This window comes from Chanos chanos, chromosome 4, assembly GCF_902362185.1.
Source record: "Chanos chanos chromosome 4, fChaCha1.1, whole genome shotgun sequence".
In the NCBI taxonomy this organism is placed as follows: domain Eukaryota; kingdom Metazoa; phylum Chordata; class Actinopteri; order Gonorynchiformes; family Chanidae; genus Chanos; species Chanos chanos.
In genome coordinates this window covers 17,075,953-17,095,064 of record NC_044498.1, presented here as the reverse complement: position 1 = coordinate 17,095,064, position 19,112 = coordinate 17,075,953, and the positions used below count along the sequence as shown (strand labels likewise).

Here is a 19,112-nt window from a genome sequence, read left to right as displayed (position 1 = left end):
GAAATGTAATTGTTTAAATGTATGCATAGCTCATTAGTATAAGTGGACACAGACTCCTATCTGGTGCATGTGCTACTGTCTTCATCAATAAGAAATTCTCTCTTCGTTCACATCCAGTTACACACACCTAATTGTACAGTTACAATCTGTTAAAACATATGTTGCACATTAGAGGAACATAAAAATAAACTGCAGAAATGCATCAAATAGGGAAAAAAATGTATTTAGAATGGCACTACAGCAGATGCCTTAGAATGAGAAAAACACACACACACACACACACACACACACACACACTCTCTCTCTCTCTCTCTCACACACACACACACACACACACACACACACACACTTTTTAAAATGTTGTAATAAAAAAGTGAAAAAAGAAAACACAGTACAGAACCCTTATTGCTGCTCCATTTGGTCTGTGCTGCATATGAAAGCACTATACAATAAGGTGCTTTAAGGACAGAGCTTGATCGTAACTATATATTTTATCATAAGTGCCAAAATTCATGCAGTAAAGATACAAGTTCGTTCTACAGTGTAAGATTGATTTGATCTATGTGGTGCAGTTTGACTGTGATAAATGAACATAATGACTGTATTACCTTAAGCAAATTCTCATATGACTCTGTTACCCCACTGAACTGCCCGAGGCATAGCAGTTCTGGGGAACAGATGTGAAATACAGTATGGGGGTGAAAGACACACACGCGCACACACACACACACACACACACACACACACACACACACACACACGTTACTCACAACTTTTTTTTCCAAAAGCACACATACCTTTGAATTCACAAACTCTTTGGGAGGTAAAATAAATACTTTTAATTCCAGAAAATCAATGTCTTGCACGCTACCACATCCCAGATGGAGTAGTAAGACACACACACACACACACATACTCTCATAGACTCACACACACACACAAAACACGTGCCCCATCAAGCCCCATGTTCCATAACATCAACTAACATTCACACCTGTTATGGATATTCCACAATGGTTTTAGTGTTAGAGTGATGCGCTCCTGCTCTCAGATGGTTCCAATCTTCCAGTCAGATCGGTTCAGTGAGAAGAGAAGTGGAGCGAGCAGACGTCCAGGCAGTGTCTTTTGCTAATGACATCATTTCTACGTCTAATTAAGTTTCAGAGCGCTAATGTGCCTGGAAGATTCGTTAGTCTTGTCAAGTAATGATGATCTCAGCGCTCTATCATTTCCAGGTTAGAATAGATTTCAGAGTGCATGAGTTTGACTTGTGAGAGGAGAGAAAGGGGCTTGTAACAGAGTGATGATGTCACTTCTAGGTTCAGTGGTCAAGAAAGAGGAACCTTGTTGGTCTCTTCACACACTATTTAGCTTAAACCAAATGGCTGAAGTACTTGTGATAGAGTGTGTGTGTGTGTGTGTGTGTGTGTGTGTGTGGTGTTCATTTGTCCTTAGATGTGAGACAGTCCAGGGGAACCGTGTTCCATTATTATGTTTACATGAGCTGTCACCAGCTGTTAGAAATGGAGAACAGGAGCCTTGTGTGTTTTTGCCCTGTCAGTTTCCATTTTCACCCACTGTCTTCAAAGAAACTACATGCAGAGAGACATGGAGATCTCTTCTTCATAGACAAGATGGTCTTCTCTTCTCACACAACATGGTTTTAAAAAGTTTGTTTGAGCAAAATACAACAAAGGCTCTACAAGTCGTCCATGATGCAAGATGAGCTATTTCTGTGCATTGAAACAGAGAAATATGGAATTTATAGTTACTGTTTGAAGCAGAACCTGGTTGCAGAGTTCTGCGTACCTCTAGAAGTTTCGCGTCTACTATGAAAGGCATTTGCAATAGCAAATATAACTTGTATTATGCAACACACTTCATGTCATCAACAAGGTTGTCCTGAGCACTAATACAGCATGTGCTCTACTTGAGGAAGAGTGGGTTTCAGTGGAAATAAACACAACCTGGCTTTTGCAACCTGTTCAAAAGTTTTTTTAAAGATGCAACACTGCCCCCTATGGCTGAATAAAAAATACAACAATCCAAGCTTGCCACTGGTTGCCATTGTAGTGAATTTGGATCAGAAATGTTCAGAACATGATCAACACACAAGGAAAATCAGCAGAGGTGTTATTGATTCATCTGGCACATCTAGGAAATATCTCGCACACAAAGCTTGAATAACTGGATCACCGGAGTCAAAATGAATGAACAAATACAAGTGGAAGTCATTTCTCTGTCTTTGAATCTTTGAATGTTCGAATCCTCATGATCTGAGTTTTGAGAATCAAACACTATCTCTATCCTATGCTTGTTTGTTTCTTTGTCCTGTTACACCACACAGTTAGAGGGCAGTCTCTGATCAGTTTTCTCGTAGAGGTGAAAGGCACTCTTCTCCTCTCTGGTGTACCTCCATGTTGCCCAAGAAGGTGTGGAAAGGTGCGGCGTCGGAGAGCGGAGCGGTGTGGAAAGTGCCGAGTCATGGAATGGCCTGCATTCCAACGCCTCGCTCCTCTCAGCCTCGCTCCTATTTTTACAGACAGGAAGAGGCCCTGTTACAGACCCGCAGGGAGAGCGGGGATTTGTCCTCTCCTGCCCAAGCATTAGACGGAGTGTGTCCCTCTGGTCAAGTGTTACATAACTCCATGCGGGTAAAGATTGTGTCCCCGCGTCTCCCTCTACATCCAAACCTCATAATCTCCCTCCCTTTACCCCAGGGTTACACAAACACAACCTACTCTCAGTGTCTTTTAGACACGGATAAGGAAGACACGATCGTTTTTACGTGGCTACAGGTTACAGCCAAATTTTGCCCTGCGACGCATTTCATTTGGGTTTCTAACAGAGCATTTGAATCTTGGTTTAAAATTCTGGTATCTCACTCTCTCTCACACACACACACACGTCAACAAAATCATCTAACTGCTCTGGACAAAGGCCACTGTGAAACCTATTAGACAGACAGCGTAACATGTGGTTTGGACACTGTTGAGTCTTTTTTACATGGCCTCCTTGCCCCCCCCCCCCACCCCCCAATTCACCACTGCTTGCTCAGTGCAGTGACCGATAATTGGTAGAGCAGATTTTAGGCTCACAGGGGAGTGAAGGTATTTCTGATGACTATTCCACTCAACTTTATCACACTCTGCATTCGCACCAACTTCCCCTTCAGAACGAATCCTGCTCTGGATAACAGTGTTCCCTCCATTCAGACTTCCAAGAGCTCTTACAGTATTCCAAACTACAGGAAATAAGATATTCTAGCAATAAATTAAATTCTAAAATACCCCTATACTAGAAATTGTAACAATAATCAGAGTGTTCACTGAACCACATCCTCTACTTGAATTATGTCCAAGATTTTTCATCTCTGGAGCAGTACCAAACCCATGACACTTGCAAAAAAACAAAAAAGTTCAGTCTGGTCTTAAGTGTGAAGGGTCATTCATGAAATGCTATAAAACACCTCACCTCCAGTGCCCCTGAAACTCTGTCTCCTTATCATGTTTCATTTTGCCCACCCTCCATCAGTCATCCGGCTCTGAGCTTTTTCTCTCTTCTCTCCTCTGCCAACACGGATTTGAATGAACTAGACTTGAGTGAACTTAATTTAACCGAAATTAAAGAGAGCAGAACCGAGAAAAATAAATACTAGAAGCACATTAGAAGAAATTAAAGAAATTAATCACATTTTCAACTACAAAGTACATAATGTTTCACTGTCTATAGCTGGCAATTGCGTGTACTAGGTTTTTGCAGTAAATTCTCTGACCACAAATTCTACTCTATAATGGTAATACTGGCACAAATTAATGTCACACTTCAACGAGAGGCTTTTACTCTCACTTATGCAAAAAATCCCCTTATAAAAAAGACATAAATGGAATAAATGTGAGTAATGTGGTAAGACATTTTGATTAAATGGGTGAAACATCTCCACTCAAGTAGCTTTTGTTCGAGAAAAGAATTTTGGCACAAATGTAACAGATTAGCTTAATCTAAATCCTCAGGGCCTGCTCAGCACCATTGTGTATGTGTGTGTGTGTGTGTGTGTGTGTGCGCGCGTGTGTGTGTGTATGTGTGTGTGTGTGTGTATGTGTATGCATGTGTGCATGCATATGTGTGTGTGCATGCATGCGTGTGTATGTGTGTGTGTGGTGTGTGCGTGCACATGTGTGTGTGTGCATGCGTGCGTACATATGAGTGTGTGTGTGTGTGTGTGTGTGTGTGAGTGTTTTACTACTCACAGCTTCATGTTTGAAACATATTTTATTTGGTAGTAATTCTGTGTGGAAGTTCCTTCATTTACCCAGTTGGAGGGTAAGAAGAACTCCAGAGGGAGAACACTTTTGATCTGGCTACATTTCAGCAGACTGACTTTTTAGAAATTCCTCAGCGCTATATAGCCATTTCCTTCAAGGGGGGAATGAATATGTCAACCAACAGGAGGTCAGGCTGCCTTGCAACGGAGGCTCTAAATTTAACTTCTGTTTGTGACTGTACCTGCTCTCTGACCGCTAAGCTACAGTAGCCTCCTGAATTCAGCAGCAAACAAACTGATGATCTCACAGACGCAGTCAACAACATGTCACAGAACATATCAAATAGCAGTTTAGTGGATACAGCCGTTAGATGGATTGATGTTTACTGGGTTTGTAGACTTATGGTCTCCATTACTGATCACACCAAAGTATTGGCTCAAACCTCCACTCAGAGCCACTCAATGTGTCCACTGTTATAACAAGGATGGCCATGTGTGCAGATTTTTTCACATGGCACACCAACTTCCATGAAATTTCAGCAAAATAACATACAGCTCAATATTGCCATCTTTTTGTCAGACATAAAACATGCCTGAGTGTAAAATGAATGGTCTTAAAGGTAAATCACCAGAAAATCTGAGAAAAAGCATAAATATATCATGTAATCTCCCACTTTACAATTTTGGCATTATTTTTTACCACTACCAACGCAACCCATCTGGGGTTGAAGCAGAGTGCCACAGTCTCCTTACCGGACCAAAGGCTGGGGGTTTCCAACCACTCTGCACTCCAGACGGATGGGGCTTCCCTCAGCCACCTCCTGACTCTTCAGCTTTTGGGTAAAACGTGGAGGAGCCATGGGTCCATCCACGTTGACCACTCCTTCCTGTCGCTCCTCGGTAGCCGCCCCAGACTCGCTCCCCATGGGGTTCTGGACCCTGTGCGTCCCACCCTGCTGAGGCCCTGAGGAAAAGGGTTGGCCCTGTTGAGTCGCCAAGCGATGACTCTTAGGAGAAAGGTAACCGCTGTCGGGAGAGGATGAGTCTTCGTCGCCGTGATGATCCAGACGGGTGGAGCCCTTGAAGATGGAGGAGAGCTCCTCGATGAAGGTGGCAGCTCGGCTGCAGAACTCCGTGGCAGAGGCGGCACGTTCATTGAGCTCCAGACCTCCATGCACTAGCCGGGGCCTGTCCTGTTTGTACACTGGAGTGATAGACTTGTGGCAGAAAAACTTCTCAGTCAAGGCTGGGGATCCAGGACCTGAGGAGGCCTGCGTGGGTCTGTTGAACTGCATGCTTTGACCGGATGTGACCGTACTGGATGTGGCATCGCTAGCCTGGGACATGTGCGTTAGCAGCGGGTCCTGAAGTGCTTGGCCTTTGGTCTCTGGGTAGAAGGGGTGATGTTCTTTGGCATTGAGGGGTTGGGGGGCAGAGTTTAGGGGGGAAGGGAGAAAGTGGAGACCCTGCTCCTGTGTACTGGGGAAGGGGGTAGAAATGGGGTCAGGAATTGGGGGATCTCTAAAGTCGGTGGGGTCACCCGCATCGCTCATGGCCTCCCGGGCCAGATCCAGACTGCGGTTGATTTCATCTTGGCTGAGGAAAGCAGAAAGTTCCAGAAAGTCTCCATCTCCACCCTCTGGCTGAGCCAGAGAGTCCAGGTAAACATCACCCTGAGAGGACGCCTCTGAAAATATGCCCCGATCCCCCTCTAGAGATACACCCCCCGTGGGATATGCCTCCTTCAGCAGCAGAGAGAGGGGGAGTGTGTCATTCCAGCTCCCGTCCTGCATTCTGTCTGACACAGAAAGAGAGAAGCAGATGATAATAGTTTGTATACACATATAAACACACATGCGCGCATTCGCCGAAACTGATAGGCTGACAGCTGTAGTGGTATGACTCAGGCTGGCATTGTTCAGACACAGCTGACACGTATTAACAGGGGATCTTCGTGAGGGCATGTGTGCATGAGCGGGATGACAACCACAATACCTCACTCTCACATCTTCTCGCTCTGTCTCTCATTAATTTCTCTGTTTATCTCTTCAGTGCTATTCTCCCTTCCCTCATCACACTGTCAGACCTTAATAATGAACATATTGTAGACTGACAGCTTAATCAGGATTCAACTCCCCAAATGCCAGGTCTCCATTCTCTCTATCAGTCTTTATCAGTTTTGTTGAATTCTTGGGAAAACTTTCCCGGCTCAGTGCTTCAGGTACGGCAAAAAATAGATTAAAAAAAAAAAATCCGCACAAACAAATACAAAAACTTGAAGATTTTCATATCGCGGCAGTCAATGGCTTTCAAGTATTTTATAAAATAACATTATTTGAAAATACTATTGCTACATAACATGATACTGTATATCAGAAAAAATATGGCACGGTCTGTTTATAACTTACATCAAACATTTTTAAATATGTTGCAAATTATGAATGTCTCTAAACAAAAATGTTTAAATGAATAAAAATACATGTACATACATACACACACACAAACACACACACACTAATACATGCCATGGACAGTGGAGTGACAGCGAGTGAGTCCTCATTTAGTGCATTCTCACTGAATCACTTGTGAAGCAGTACCTTCACTTTCACTTGGAGACAGTGTATGGTTAGACATACCACACATTAATGAAGCATCAGCATGCCTGAGGAGGACATAACTGAACCTCTCTTACATCCAACCAGATCTCAAAGAATATATGTGTCTGGATATCTACATATATATATATATATATATATATATATATATGTGTGTGTGTGTGTGTGTGTGTGTGTGTGTGTGTGTGTGTGTGTGTGTGTGTGTGTGTGTATGTCTGTATGTATGTATATATATAGATGTATAGATTGTGTGTGTGTGTGTTTTGAAATGAACATGGATGTGTAATTTGTTCATAATACACGCACATTAAAATTTGCTTTGTACGCCTTTTCAGAAGCAGTACGCATTCATTGTGGGTGGTCCAAACAACAGTTTATTTCTCAGGATCAGGTGATACTTAAGTGCATGTGTGTGTGTGTACGTGTGTGCGTGTCTGAGGGAGAGAGAGTGAGTGTGTGTATTTGACAGACGTGAGAGTTTGACATTCCCTCTATCATGGCGTCCTGTCGGCCAGCTGTTGTTATTTTTAATCCCTGAAGGCTGTGTTTCACAGCAGCAAACTCCTCCTCATCCCAAACAGAAAAAAGACCCTTCAGTGTACACATACACACACACACACAACCACACACACACTTTATCCATTATTAATGTGGAAATTAAAGCATCTATGCAGTACTATGTATTATGAATGGGAACATATTTATACTGACTGACAGAGGAACAAAAAGAACTGACAGAGTGTAAAGATTGTTTTTCCATTTACAAAGTTCATAGGATGAATTAGAAAAACGTACACAACATTATTAACGGCAATTTGTGACAACTTGAGAACTTTTGTCCGTCATTGATCTCAGTAATACAGTTTCAGATCAGCAAGTGCAGTATTAGCAAAATTAACAAAGCTCTTTGTCATTAATCCAAAAACCTAAGCCCAAAGCAAAAGGTTATCGCTTCTTACCTTCAAGTCTTTTTCCAGAAAGTTCTGTCCCTGTCTAAAGCGTCCAGTTTTTCTGAAGTTGTGAGTGTCTCTGAGGTGTAAAGGTAATGTCTTTTTCCAGAGCAGCTGCGTATCGTTTGTCTATTCCTCCTCTATGTTTTTTTTTTTTTTATTGGGTCAGGCAGAGTGTCGGAGTTGAGTCGGTGGGGATCTACTTTAGCAGCTCTTGTGGAGTCGCCTGCTGTCCCATCTGTTCCGGGCCCTAACTGCTCACCGTGAGCAACTATATTTGGCCCCTCTAGCTCAAGTTTCACTTCCAAGAGAGAGAGATAGAGGAAGAGAGAGAGAGAGAGAGAGAGAGAGAGAGAGAGAGAGAGAGAGCGCCCTCAGGGATGTTGAACCAATGTGTGCCCGTAATATCGCAAAAACACACACACGCCTCATGCTCTTACAAACAGGAGAATGCAAATGTGTTTTGCAGATAGCTGAACAAACATGCATACACACTTACATTCATACTTGTACGCATAGACAAACACAACAAAACAAAGATTCACACTGACAGTTGATAAAATGTCAAAAACGTACATTTACATGTTTCAAGGATATACATAAGCAAGTATATAAGTACTTGCAATTTGACTAACAAACATGCAGGAACTAAAGCTGAGTGTTCTTGCTCTGGTACATTATTAATATGGGCTCTTTGTTCCTTGTGCAGCTAACATCTGTCTGTCTGTCATTGGCACAGTGCTACTCATATGTCGCTTTTATGGAAACTGTTTGTTTTCATATGAAACTCATATTGAAGCAGTGCCTGTGAGCAAATTATAATCCTGCAGTAAATATCATTTCGTTTTTGTTTGTTCTCATTTAGTTTTTGGTGCATTTGCCTTAATAAAGTTGCAGTGTGATGTAGTTCACAAAGCACTCAGGTCAGCCTTTGACCCCTAACCTTTCGCTGATTTCCATCCCTCTTGTGGGACATATACCCTCAACCAGCAGCTCTTGGTCAGTTGACTGAGAGCTTTTGTTGAAAATCCGACAGTAAACGTTTGCATAATTTATCTAACATTCTCACTGTGTACATGTGTCTCACAGTTCAGGCACTCTTAAGCAAAGTGTAGGTTAAGAACTTGCATGTATGGGCCATGTATAGACAGACTGTGTAGGTCTCATCTTCTCCAAATACTGCAACAATCTCAGAGACAGACGGAGAGATCACATGGTTTCAACGGCATAGACTTAGTCTGAGACTGAGTTCAGTTTTAAAACATTATGGTCATCAGATACAGTTTTAACTCAGTTCACTGCAGCAAGCTACACACTTCATTCTGCAATAACCATGTCATTACATTTAATGAGGACATGGTGATTTCCTAAAAAAAAATTTTTTACAACAGACAGTTCACTTTTACTACTTTGTATACAAGTGATGTCATGTTCAGCAGCTTCCCTTTACTTAGATCTATGAAGCTCTTGGTAACCAATCTCAGGTCAGCGTTATGGTATTACTAATAACACCTAATCTTAGAAGCACCATTAGGAGATTTGATCCTCCATCAGTATTAAAGTGAGACAGTATTAGGGGGCCACTACCCTCGGTTGCAGTAAAGGTGACCAGCCGACTGAGTGAAGAGGTGCCAAAAACCGAATCCAGACACAAGTCTCCTGCCTGTGGAGGGCAGCAGGAGCTATTTCTGGGTCCTTATCACATTCACTCCAGGAGGACTGACAGCACACAGCTATTCCCATTTCTCAACAATCCACTGATTAAACCTGAGCTGCGCTGACAGGACCGAGAGGAATGTCCATAGGGATGGAAGAACACAATAGACGGCATGTTTGAGCAATCTAAGACACTGATTTATGAATGTCAAAGTAAGTTACACTGGCTACTGATGTTCACCGGCAAATTGGTCAGTTATGATCTTAATGCAGACTATGTTAACAGGCCGTGCACTTGTGGCCCAGTGAAAACCTCAGCTTTTCCCTCTAGCGGTCTACACATACCCCTTAAAACCCCCTCGGACAGCTCTGTATATATTTACTCTTTTTGTAATGAGTTAAACTCTCGGTGCTACTCATTTAACTTAATATAGCAATTCGTCCTAAAAATAACAATATATAAAGAACATACTAGGGGCGTAGTTCGGAGTAAGATTTGTGAGCAATTACACTGTGAAGCCAGATCAGTCAGTCATGTCAATCAGTCTGTCACACACGTACCATGTTTATCTTTAAACGGGAACTTCGGGGTAGACATGAAACATCAGTTCAGATTTATGAAACAACGAAGCCAAACGAAGAAAGGTTTTCAGAAAAGAAAATGTTTAGGTTCATTGAAAGAGAGCTGTGGCGGTGAGGTGGTGTGAATTTCAAGAGAAAGACAGCGAGAGGTAACAGGCACCGCACCTTAACTTGTTTGTCCCTATAGCGTTGCCATTCCTAACGTTTCATTGGCTGGTCAGTCTCAAATGTGATTGGTCCGACGACTGTATTCTCAAGTTTAATGGCGCCGTTCATGAATTGACAAGATGAGGTGGATTGATGTGCATGCATCAAATGTGTTTAACGGTCTTTACATCTGAAAACAAGACGATTTAAGACCATAAGGCAGAATTACTCATCAGTCACTTCATACCTCGCTATAGTAAGTGTAAATCTTCTGCACTAAGAACACATCTCTGTGTAGCTTCATATTAGCAAATGTTGCTCTGGGAGGCTCTCTAAAACCGTATAAATCCCGAAAGTAAAGTACTCTTTCCAGCAGCGTGCTGACATTACTACATGATTAAACTGGTACGTTTGATGTTAGCTTGTTATTCACGAAACTGTTCATAGAGCATCCGTTTAATGAAACAGTTATATTTTCTTTGCAGTTCGTAGTCGTGTCAGTGTCTACCTCCAAATCCGCCACCATGCCTGCTTTTCGGCAAGTGGTGGAAAAGCAGCTTCCAAACCCCATTCTGTACATGGCCTGGTCTCCGAAAAGGGATCTCATCGCTATGGCCAATACTGCTGGCGAGGTGGGTAAACGTACGGAACATGAAAAATGCATGAACTTATGAAGACCATTGTTTGCGTAACTATTCCTGAATTCATATGAATTGTCTGTAAGTCATGTCGCGTTGTCTGGATTTGCCATGAATCCCAGTAACCACACTGCTATGAGCTGAACAGAGTTTAGGCGCTCATAATTAATTGTAACAGCTGTACCATGTTTTAAAGACTGGATCTTAAAAGCGAATATACCTAAATGTGCACATTGCAAATTAGCTGTTTGTCTCCTTTAATGTCGTAACCCAGCTGCTGCTGCATCGCCTAGCCAATTTTCAGCGTGTGTGGATTTTGCCACCCAATGAAAATACAGGAAAGGAGATCACTGCTTTGGCCTGGAGACCTGATGGCAAAAGTAAGCTTCTCCTCACTGAGATCTTGAATCACAAACTTTACTGTTAGTTATTTAACCAGTTAACCAGGCTTAAATATGCCAGTGAGCTGACACATGGACAGTTGTGTGTGCGCGTGTGTTTCCATGAGGTTATAATCAGTAATGGATTTTGTGGAAAAATGCTTTCTTCATAATGCATGTTCATCTTTTCTAAGATACTGTACATGGTCTACATATTAATTTCATTGTGTCTATATTTTGGTGTTGTGATGCCCAGTCCTGGCATTCAGTCTGGGTGACACTAAACAGGTTGTACTCTGTGATGCTGAGAAAGCTGAGATCCTTCACCTGTTTCCTGTGGATTACACTGTGTCCTGCATGCACTGGATGGAGGTGCAGGAGGATAACAGGTGTGTACAGAAGTCAACAGCGCAATCATGCACGTCGCATTTGATTTATAATATACCATGTTGTTTAGATTCGGGAGAGGAATCTCATTGTTTTTTTTATTTCTCTCTCTCTCTCCCTCTTTCTCTCCTCCCCTCCCCCCATTTTTCTCACCAATATGCTTTAATACCAGCACTCTGACCTCATTCTATGACTCTGAGGATGAATCCAATTGCTTTCTTCCTAAGTTGCCAACGCTTCCAAAGAGGTGATCTTAGGCTCAGAGCTGTAAACTCATCTAAACTTTTGTTTAACCGCTGACTGTGTATTACTGTAATACTTTTGTCTTAGCTCAGTATTAGAGGAACATTTGAGATTTAGTATTTTTTCTAAATATTGTTTGTGCTTACATTTGTTATTCACATCATGTGGCATGTTTCTCTGTGTTCAGTTACAGTACCACATCAAAGATATTCAGGTGAGTCTTTATATTTCTGTGAATGTACTGACTGGTTTTGGGCCTTATGAGAAATACAATAACAGTATTATTGATCAGAGTTGTGGAGACATTGCTGATATCTTGCTGTTATCTTTTACAGGAACAGGTTTTATGAAGGTCTTACTAAAGAGTGATTGGTTGATGTCTACTGTTATTGTATGTGTGAGTGCATCTCCCTGAATTGTGCTCTCTCTTGCAGTGAGGAGAAGTCGGATGAGGTCACAAATTTGCTTGGAGAAGTCAGGTCAGTACTCCGTGTAGTACTTGTCTCTAGTGTACTTCAAGAGTGGCACTATATTTTGATATGCGTTGTGTAACATACCTGCTGTCTGCAGACTCAACATCCTGGTTGTGGGCGGAGCCTCGGGCTGTGTGGAACTCTATGCGTATGGTCTGTATAAGACCGCCACTCTGCGAGAGGTATGATTCACTCTCACATATAGGCATTCTCTCAGTATTTTTTTTCCTCTGTTTATCATGTCTCCAACAACTGTACAAACATACCTACATTTCCACACTTTCATTTGCTTTGGCTGTTTGTCTGTCAATTGATCTGACTTGGTTTAATACATGAGAAAAAGTTGTAAAGCGCTCTGGAAAAAGGGGCAACTGGGTTTTTTCCTAATGCATGTGTAACTGTTTTTCTGATCAGAGCGTGGAATGCGGCATGTTGAAACGTACTGTCATATACAGAGGATTGTTCATGTGAGAATAAGGTTTGTTATCTTCATTCTCAGATCACAGAAACCTGCCGCAGCCTTTGCCTCTCCAGTGACCTCAAGTCCCTCTCTGTTGTCACGGAGAAAAGATCTGCTGAAAATGACCCAGAGATCCATTATGTTCAGGTAAAGGTCATCGTCATGGAAACAGCAAATCCAAACCACTTTTGTCTGTCTGAATCTCATATCCTTCCTCAGTTTTTAAAAGATGCTTTTCTCCATGTAGCAAAGCAATTTAGGGGTAATATGTAGGCAGAAAAAGCGGTGAAACTGTGTGTGTGTGTGTGTGTTTATAGGTATAACATAGGTAAAGAGATGGAATAGGTCTTACTTTGTATTTCAGCTTGACACCGGGCTGCTCTCCAGCTGTCTCCCTGAGCTAACAAGAATGGCACGAAAGTTCACACACATTTTCACACTGCTACAGGTGAGTGTAACCATCTCTCACTCTTTAACTTAAACAGTAAAAGATTCAAAAAGTCCTTCTATGTCTCTCCTGCTCTCTCCTTCTGTTTGTGTTTCAGTACCTGCGTTTGTCTTTGACCTGCATGTGTGAAGCCTGGGAAGACATCCTCATGCAGATGGACCTACGGCTCACCAAGTTTGTCCAGGTCAGAGCTCACTGCCCTCTAAACAAACACACATGAATAATTACCAGTCACAGAAAGTAACATGATCTTTGATTCTCTTCCTACTTCCAGCAGAAAAGAATAAAGGAAGGAAATAGAGTATTAGCAGAGGGAGATGGTGTTTTTGAATTTGAAACGTTGGTTAAATTGAATCCAGTATGAGTCAGAACTGGTGTTTTTAAAGGAAAGAAATTGATGCTTGTGTTAAAGTAACTGGCAGTAATTTACATTCCATGAAATTACTGAGCACATGTAGAAGCAGAAGGAATTAACTGTCTCAAGAATGTTTTTGTCTTCAGGTATATGCGCAGGTCTTATCCCTTACAGGTTGTTTCTAAGGCATTAAAGTTCATGATTTGAACCTGTTTAATAAAATTCGAAACTGTCATCCCTCAGGAGAAAAACACAAGCACTCAGGTGCAGGATGAGTTTCTGGAGCTCCTGCTTTGGGGTCATGCGAGGTACAGAATATAAGATGTATATACATACATGACAAAACGTCTAACTACAGCCATTCAACTTCAGACTGCAACGTTCAACTGACATTTAGTCACTGAAACAGTATATATGGTAAAATTGTCGCGCAAATTTTCCTCGAGAAAACATCTTTGTTGTATCTTTTTTCGGTACCCACAGAGCGTTATGGTTGAACCCATAATTCAGTTTGTCCAGCAGGGGGCTCTGAAAGATCTCACAACCAATAACATTTGCATTGTTGATTCCGTGCAATACTTCAGGATTAATATCTGTTTATTTTTCTTTTTCAGCCCTGAGCTTCAAGCTCTTCTCATGAACCAGCTCACAGTCAAGGTGAGGAGGGTGATGTAGAACCTGAGCTCATTTGTCAAATGAACTCTGCTCAGCTCTCTTGTTCTGTCAGTTAAATGATCTGGTAAAATGGGACACAATATCAGGTTCCACAACTGTGTTTGTTGTTCGTCTGTTAATTCAGCCACGCTCATAATTGCAAAACGTCTGAAGCACATGTGGTCATTCTTTTGAAAAACCTCCTCAGGGTCTGAAAATGTTGGGTCAGTCTATAGAGTCATCCTACTCCAGCATTCAGAAACTGGTCATCAGTCACTTACAGAGGTACACAGCCTTCTTTGAAATGTAGTTTTTATTTGAATCTACTGTCCTAGTCCTATTTTCACACCATCTTAGAACTTTTAATACTTGTAGTTTCTGGAGAAAGTCATATTAATTTAGATTCTCTCACTCTCTCTCATTAGCGGTTCAGAGGCTTTGTTGTATCACTTGAGTGAAGTGAAAGGGATGGCGCTATGGAAACAGAAATTTCAGCCGCTGGGTCTGGATCCTGCAGCTATAGAAGGTATTAACACAGTCTTTTTATTCACACTTTGGTGTATTATCAGTGATCTTTGAACACTGACTTTACAGTCTACTGATCAAACACTAATGATCCAAAACAGATCAGTCAGTCTGTGATTGTAAACACCCCACTGGATCACTAATAATCTTTTATCAGTTATTGTTCTCAATGATAAGTAAGTGTGTTGTATTGTATGTGTCATGTATTTTACGATCAATAGGTAGATCAGTTGGACTGAAATTTTTGAGCAAAACAAAACTGTGTGTGCGTGTGTGTTTTGTTGTATTTTTTATAGATGCCATCACAGCTGTAGGTTCCTTTACATTAAAGGCCAGTGAGCTCTTACAGTGAGTCTTTCTTTACAAATAAATTTGATTTTCTGGGCATGTGCAGAAACGGAGGGTATCAGTCATTTACATAAAATCACTGTATATTTCCTCATTCATATATTCATATATTTATTTGTCTTATTTTATAAATAGATTTGTGCCTAATTGATTTTTCCCCTGTGTCTGTCTATACTTAGAGTCATTGATAAGAGCATGAAGAATTTTAAAGCCTTTTTTAGATGGCTGTATGTAGGTAAGACCCAGTCAACAAGTCATTAGTGTCTCAGTGAAATCAGATTTTTCTCGAAAATTTTGTTTGTGAAAAAACTGAAAGAATTTCTTTCTTCCAGCTATGCTTCGTATGTCAGACGACCACGTCCCTCCTGAACTGAACAAGGTGAGGGGGGTGAAATGGAGAGAAACCAGTTTGGAAACCAGGGGCGGGGGTGAAAACCAGTGTGTCATACAGAGCTCAGCTGTCTCGCGATGAAATGTTCTAGACTATTTGGCCTTTAAAGAACGACGTGAAGACGTGTGGCTGTTAAAGGTTATGACTCTTTTGCGTCTGTATGTCTCTCAGATGACCCAGAAGGACCTGGCCTTCGTGGCAGATTTTCTCTCAGAGCATTTCAGTGCTGTGGGTAATTTTTAATCACCACATTACCAAACTTTATGAAAGTATTGTCAGTAGAAATACTGAACTGAAAAATTCCATAATGCTTTTCTTCTTTGACAGAATGAGGAGCTGTTTGATCGAAAAGGGAAGTATTTCAACGTTGAAAGGGTTGGACAGGTGAGTTTCTTTGTTTATTTGTTTGTTTTGTCATGTGTGTGTTAGCGAGTTTGTATGCACTGAAGGTGTGGAACTCTTTCATCCTTTGTGTATCAGTATCTGAAAGATGAAGATGAAGACCTGGTGTCGCCACCCAACATGGAGGGCAACCAATGGGTGACCTTTGTTCAGGGTAGCACTCATTTAAAAGGTGAAGACCGGTCTGGGAGAGTAAAGTGCATCTGCGCAAATGCTTATCATACATTAATTCATAAATTTATCTGTTTTCCTTGCATGCACTCACTGGTCGTTTTTTTTTTGTTTGTTTGTTTTTGTTTTTTTGTTTTTCTCTAATGCAGAGAGTCCTCTACTGTTTCCCACATACCCTCAGAAGTCTCTGCACTTTGTAAAGAGGATGATGGAGGGCATGATTGAGAGATGTCTACAGAAACCAGCAGTGAGTCTCACACACACACACACACACACACTCACACACACACACACACAGATAGTCTTTTATTTCCTAGCTGAAAGTGTCTCTTTGACCCATACCTTTGCTGTGCAGAAGTGTGAACAGTGACTGTGTGTTTTTATTAGGAGGTGATTGGGAGATCAGTGAAGCAGGCTGTGTGTTTGCCCCTCTATACGGTGCCCGAGAGGTATGCTCCGCTCCACTGGTCTATTTTCAAGTTTACTTTTGAAATGCCAGAAAGGCCAGGTGATATGTATGTAACAGTATGGTAATTATGATTATTGTTTTAATAGCTCAGAGAATACCCCCAGGCTGTTTGAGTTACCGTCACTGTGAGTATCGGCATCACACTGTACAGTTATGAATGATGACACGAATGTGTGATGATGGCAGTTTTATATAGCTGTGTGATGACCAAATGTCTCTACCATAGATGGAATGATAAGAAAGCTAGAATGCACTACGTGGTGTTCTGCATGCCAGAGATATCGCCCTCCAAGATCTACATCCTAAGGAGAGGAACCGACCCCAGCAGGTTCTTTCTCTCTCACACACACACACACACACACACACACACACACACACACACACACACACACACACTGAATCATTGATTCAGTCTGTAACTCTTTTTCTGTGGTTTTCCTTCAGGTGTGTTCCCAATGGTCTGGTTGCTATTGACCTGAGCTGTACTCTGAATACCAGTATTGACGACGAGGCCCCTGCCGCTGAGCCTCCGTAAGTTCTTATAACACCCCAACAGCAATCGAAATGTTACTTTTACTGTGTTTCCAGACCTTCCTCTCTTTTCTATAATCAGGATCCTGTATGAACATGTATTGATCATCAGCACTGTGGTTTATCTTTTCACACCCTCAATGTTTGTGCATTTTAGCGGTGACGGCACATACAGTTGCCTTGACGCTCGTCTCTATGACGACGAGACATTAACAGTAATTCTCAGAGGACAGGAAGAGGATGAGAGCAGAGGGCGTGTCCTTGCTCAGCTTAACCTGACCTCTGCTCTCAGCTGTGAGGAAGAGTTCACCTGGGATCCCACCCTCAGGTATGATTTTAGTACTAATTCACCTGTTTACTGTCAGAGTGTTTCCACGCAGCTCACCTGTAGACTGTTACCTCTGTAGACCCAGCGGGAAAAATTCACGTATAACCAAGCTGCAGCTCCCTCTACTCTGTCAGATTGGGCTGTTTCAGTTGTTTTATGATGTGATGCTGACAGCTGCTGTTGGTTTGTCTCCTCCTGCTGTGGTACCTGTGTCAGGTTGGACCAACAGAGCGGTGCCATCCCTGCCCAGGGCCTGGTCTGGGGGAACCAGTGGAGGGACCTAGAGAATATGAAGGCCCAGTTTGTGGCAGTCAACGGGATCCGTAAAGTGTCATGCGTTGTAAGTGATTTAGTACATACTAAGGGAGTTTTGACACTGGCAGAACGTACTGTGTGTTTTTTGTATGTGAGTCTGTTATGTACAGACTTGTTTGTATGTATGTGCTTCTCTGGTCATTTTTCTGCCTGTTTGCATTTAATTTTGCTTTGTATTGTTAATGCCCCTCCATTTTATTTTAATCTGTCTCTACAGATGAGTGTATTACATGAAAAAACAAATAAATGAATAAAGGACATGTGCTGTCTGTGTGTGTTTTCAGCTCAGCTCCAACCTGCGGCACATCCGTGTGTTTGAGATGGACGTGGAGGACGAGGAAGAGGAGGAACGTGCCGAAGACTCTCAGGAAATCAGTTTGGAGCAGGATGGACTCGATGACACGTTGACCAGTCAGAAAGGGACAATGAAGGATGGAGAAGAACAGATAGAGGAAGAGGATCATCAGAGGGTAGAAGAGTCTGGTGATACTCTAGAGCAGACCTCAGGGTCAGACACGCTGTGACACTGTGTTATGAACCCCTTTTGCTCCTCGTAGCCCTGCTACAATCTGAGCTGAGGTCCAGGTTTTCTCACAGATGACAGATCACAGCTGTTAACATTTTAAGTATTTTCTAATAACAAATTGCCATGTGTGCAACTGAATGATCCTCATTCCTTATTACACAGACTGTTTCCGTAAGTACTTAAGAAAAGAAATGTCTGGAATTCTGGGCCTGAAAATGGGTGTCTGACATATGTGAGACTAACGGAATGACAGACACTTGTTCTACCACAACCTGTTTTACCGTGACACTTTTTTGCTTCCCTTGAACAACTGTCTCACACGCGTATTTTTTTTGGACGTGTGATAACGATCACAGTGACTTAGTCTCTAAATCTCTCCTCCAAATAGCCCAACGAGAATGTATTCTAAGGTTCCTTTGCTTTGATACAAATTCCTGTTTGTTTTCTTGAATTATGTTTGTATTCACTCAAAGGAAAGGTAAAGACCACACATTTCTTAAATACTGGCTGCCTTTCAATTTACCTACCATGGTTAGTTTAAGACGTTTAGTACTCAGATAATAACCCTCTAACAGTTCTTGACTATTCATAGTTATTACCACCATGGTGGACTTTGACTTTGGAGTCTTCTCTCTGACAAAGTTTATGTGTGTTTAGTTGTCATATATGCCAACGCCCCACAGTTACCTTAATCAGTTTGAATCAGTTTGTATTGTTTTCACAATTTCAAGATGAATACCAAAAGGCATGGGTACATCAAATGAATAAATAGTCAACAGGCACTGGACTGAGGGACAAAGCCAATATTGCAATCTTTTTAAGGTCAGCTGTAGAAATTCATGCTCAAACTTTAT

The 19,112-nt window shown here is 41.8% G+C and overlaps 2 protein-coding genes across 4 annotated transcripts in view; one reads left to right on the top strand and one right to left on the bottom strand.

The window, feature by feature from the left end:
• palld (palladin, cytoskeletal associated protein) overlaps positions 1–6,057 on the bottom strand; it is a 62,873-nt gene extending 56,816 nt beyond the window's left edge. For 2 of the 3 annotated variants that reach the window (XM_030771165.1, XM_030771166.1), the window contains exon 1: positions 5,018–6,057. In XM_030771165.1, the coding sequence (XP_030627025.1) occupies positions 5,018–6,057 (1,040 nt within the window). The remainder of the gene's footprint in view (positions 1–5,017) is intronic. The other variant, XM_030771167.1, reaches the window with a different exon arrangement.
• A 4,395-nt stretch (positions 6,058–10,452) lies between these two features.
• Positions 10,453–18,256, top strand: anapc4 (anaphase promoting complex subunit 4). Its single transcript, XM_030772602.1, has 29 exons — positions 10,453–10,470; positions 10,700–10,846; positions 11,127–11,232; positions 11,489–11,621; positions 11,792–11,866; positions 12,050–12,076; positions 12,297–12,341; positions 12,433–12,517; positions 12,835–12,942; positions 13,160–13,243; positions 13,341–13,427; positions 13,842–13,906; positions 14,213–14,255; positions 14,461–14,537; positions 14,678–14,778; positions 15,074–15,125; positions 15,305–15,360; positions 15,458–15,504; positions 15,688–15,744; positions 15,844–15,900; positions 15,997–16,090; positions 16,239–16,336; positions 16,477–16,538; positions 16,645–16,683; positions 16,785–16,886; positions 17,003–17,089; positions 17,247–17,417; positions 17,634–17,757; positions 18,017–18,256. Exons 2-29 carry the CDS (start codon positions 10,739–10,741, stop codon positions 18,254–18,256), a joined length of 2,430 nt encoding a protein of 809 aa, XP_030628462.1. The 5' UTR covers positions 10,453–10,470; positions 10,700–10,738.
• The last annotated feature ends 856 nt before the right edge of the window (positions 18,257–19,112 follow it).

Coding starts and splice junctions, on each gene's coding strand:
- anapc4 (XM_030772602.1), top strand. CDS start 10,739: ATGCCTGCTTTTCGGCAAGTGGTGGAAAAGCAGCTTCCAAACCCCATT. Junction 14,256..14,460: donor TGAACCAGCTCACAGTCAAG/GTGAGGAGGGTG, acceptor AAACCTCCTCAG/GGTCTGAAAATGTTGGGTCA. Junction 14,779..15,073: donor GGATCCTGCAGCTATAGAAG/GTATTAACACAG, acceptor TATTTTTTATAG/ATGCCATCACAGCTGTAGGT.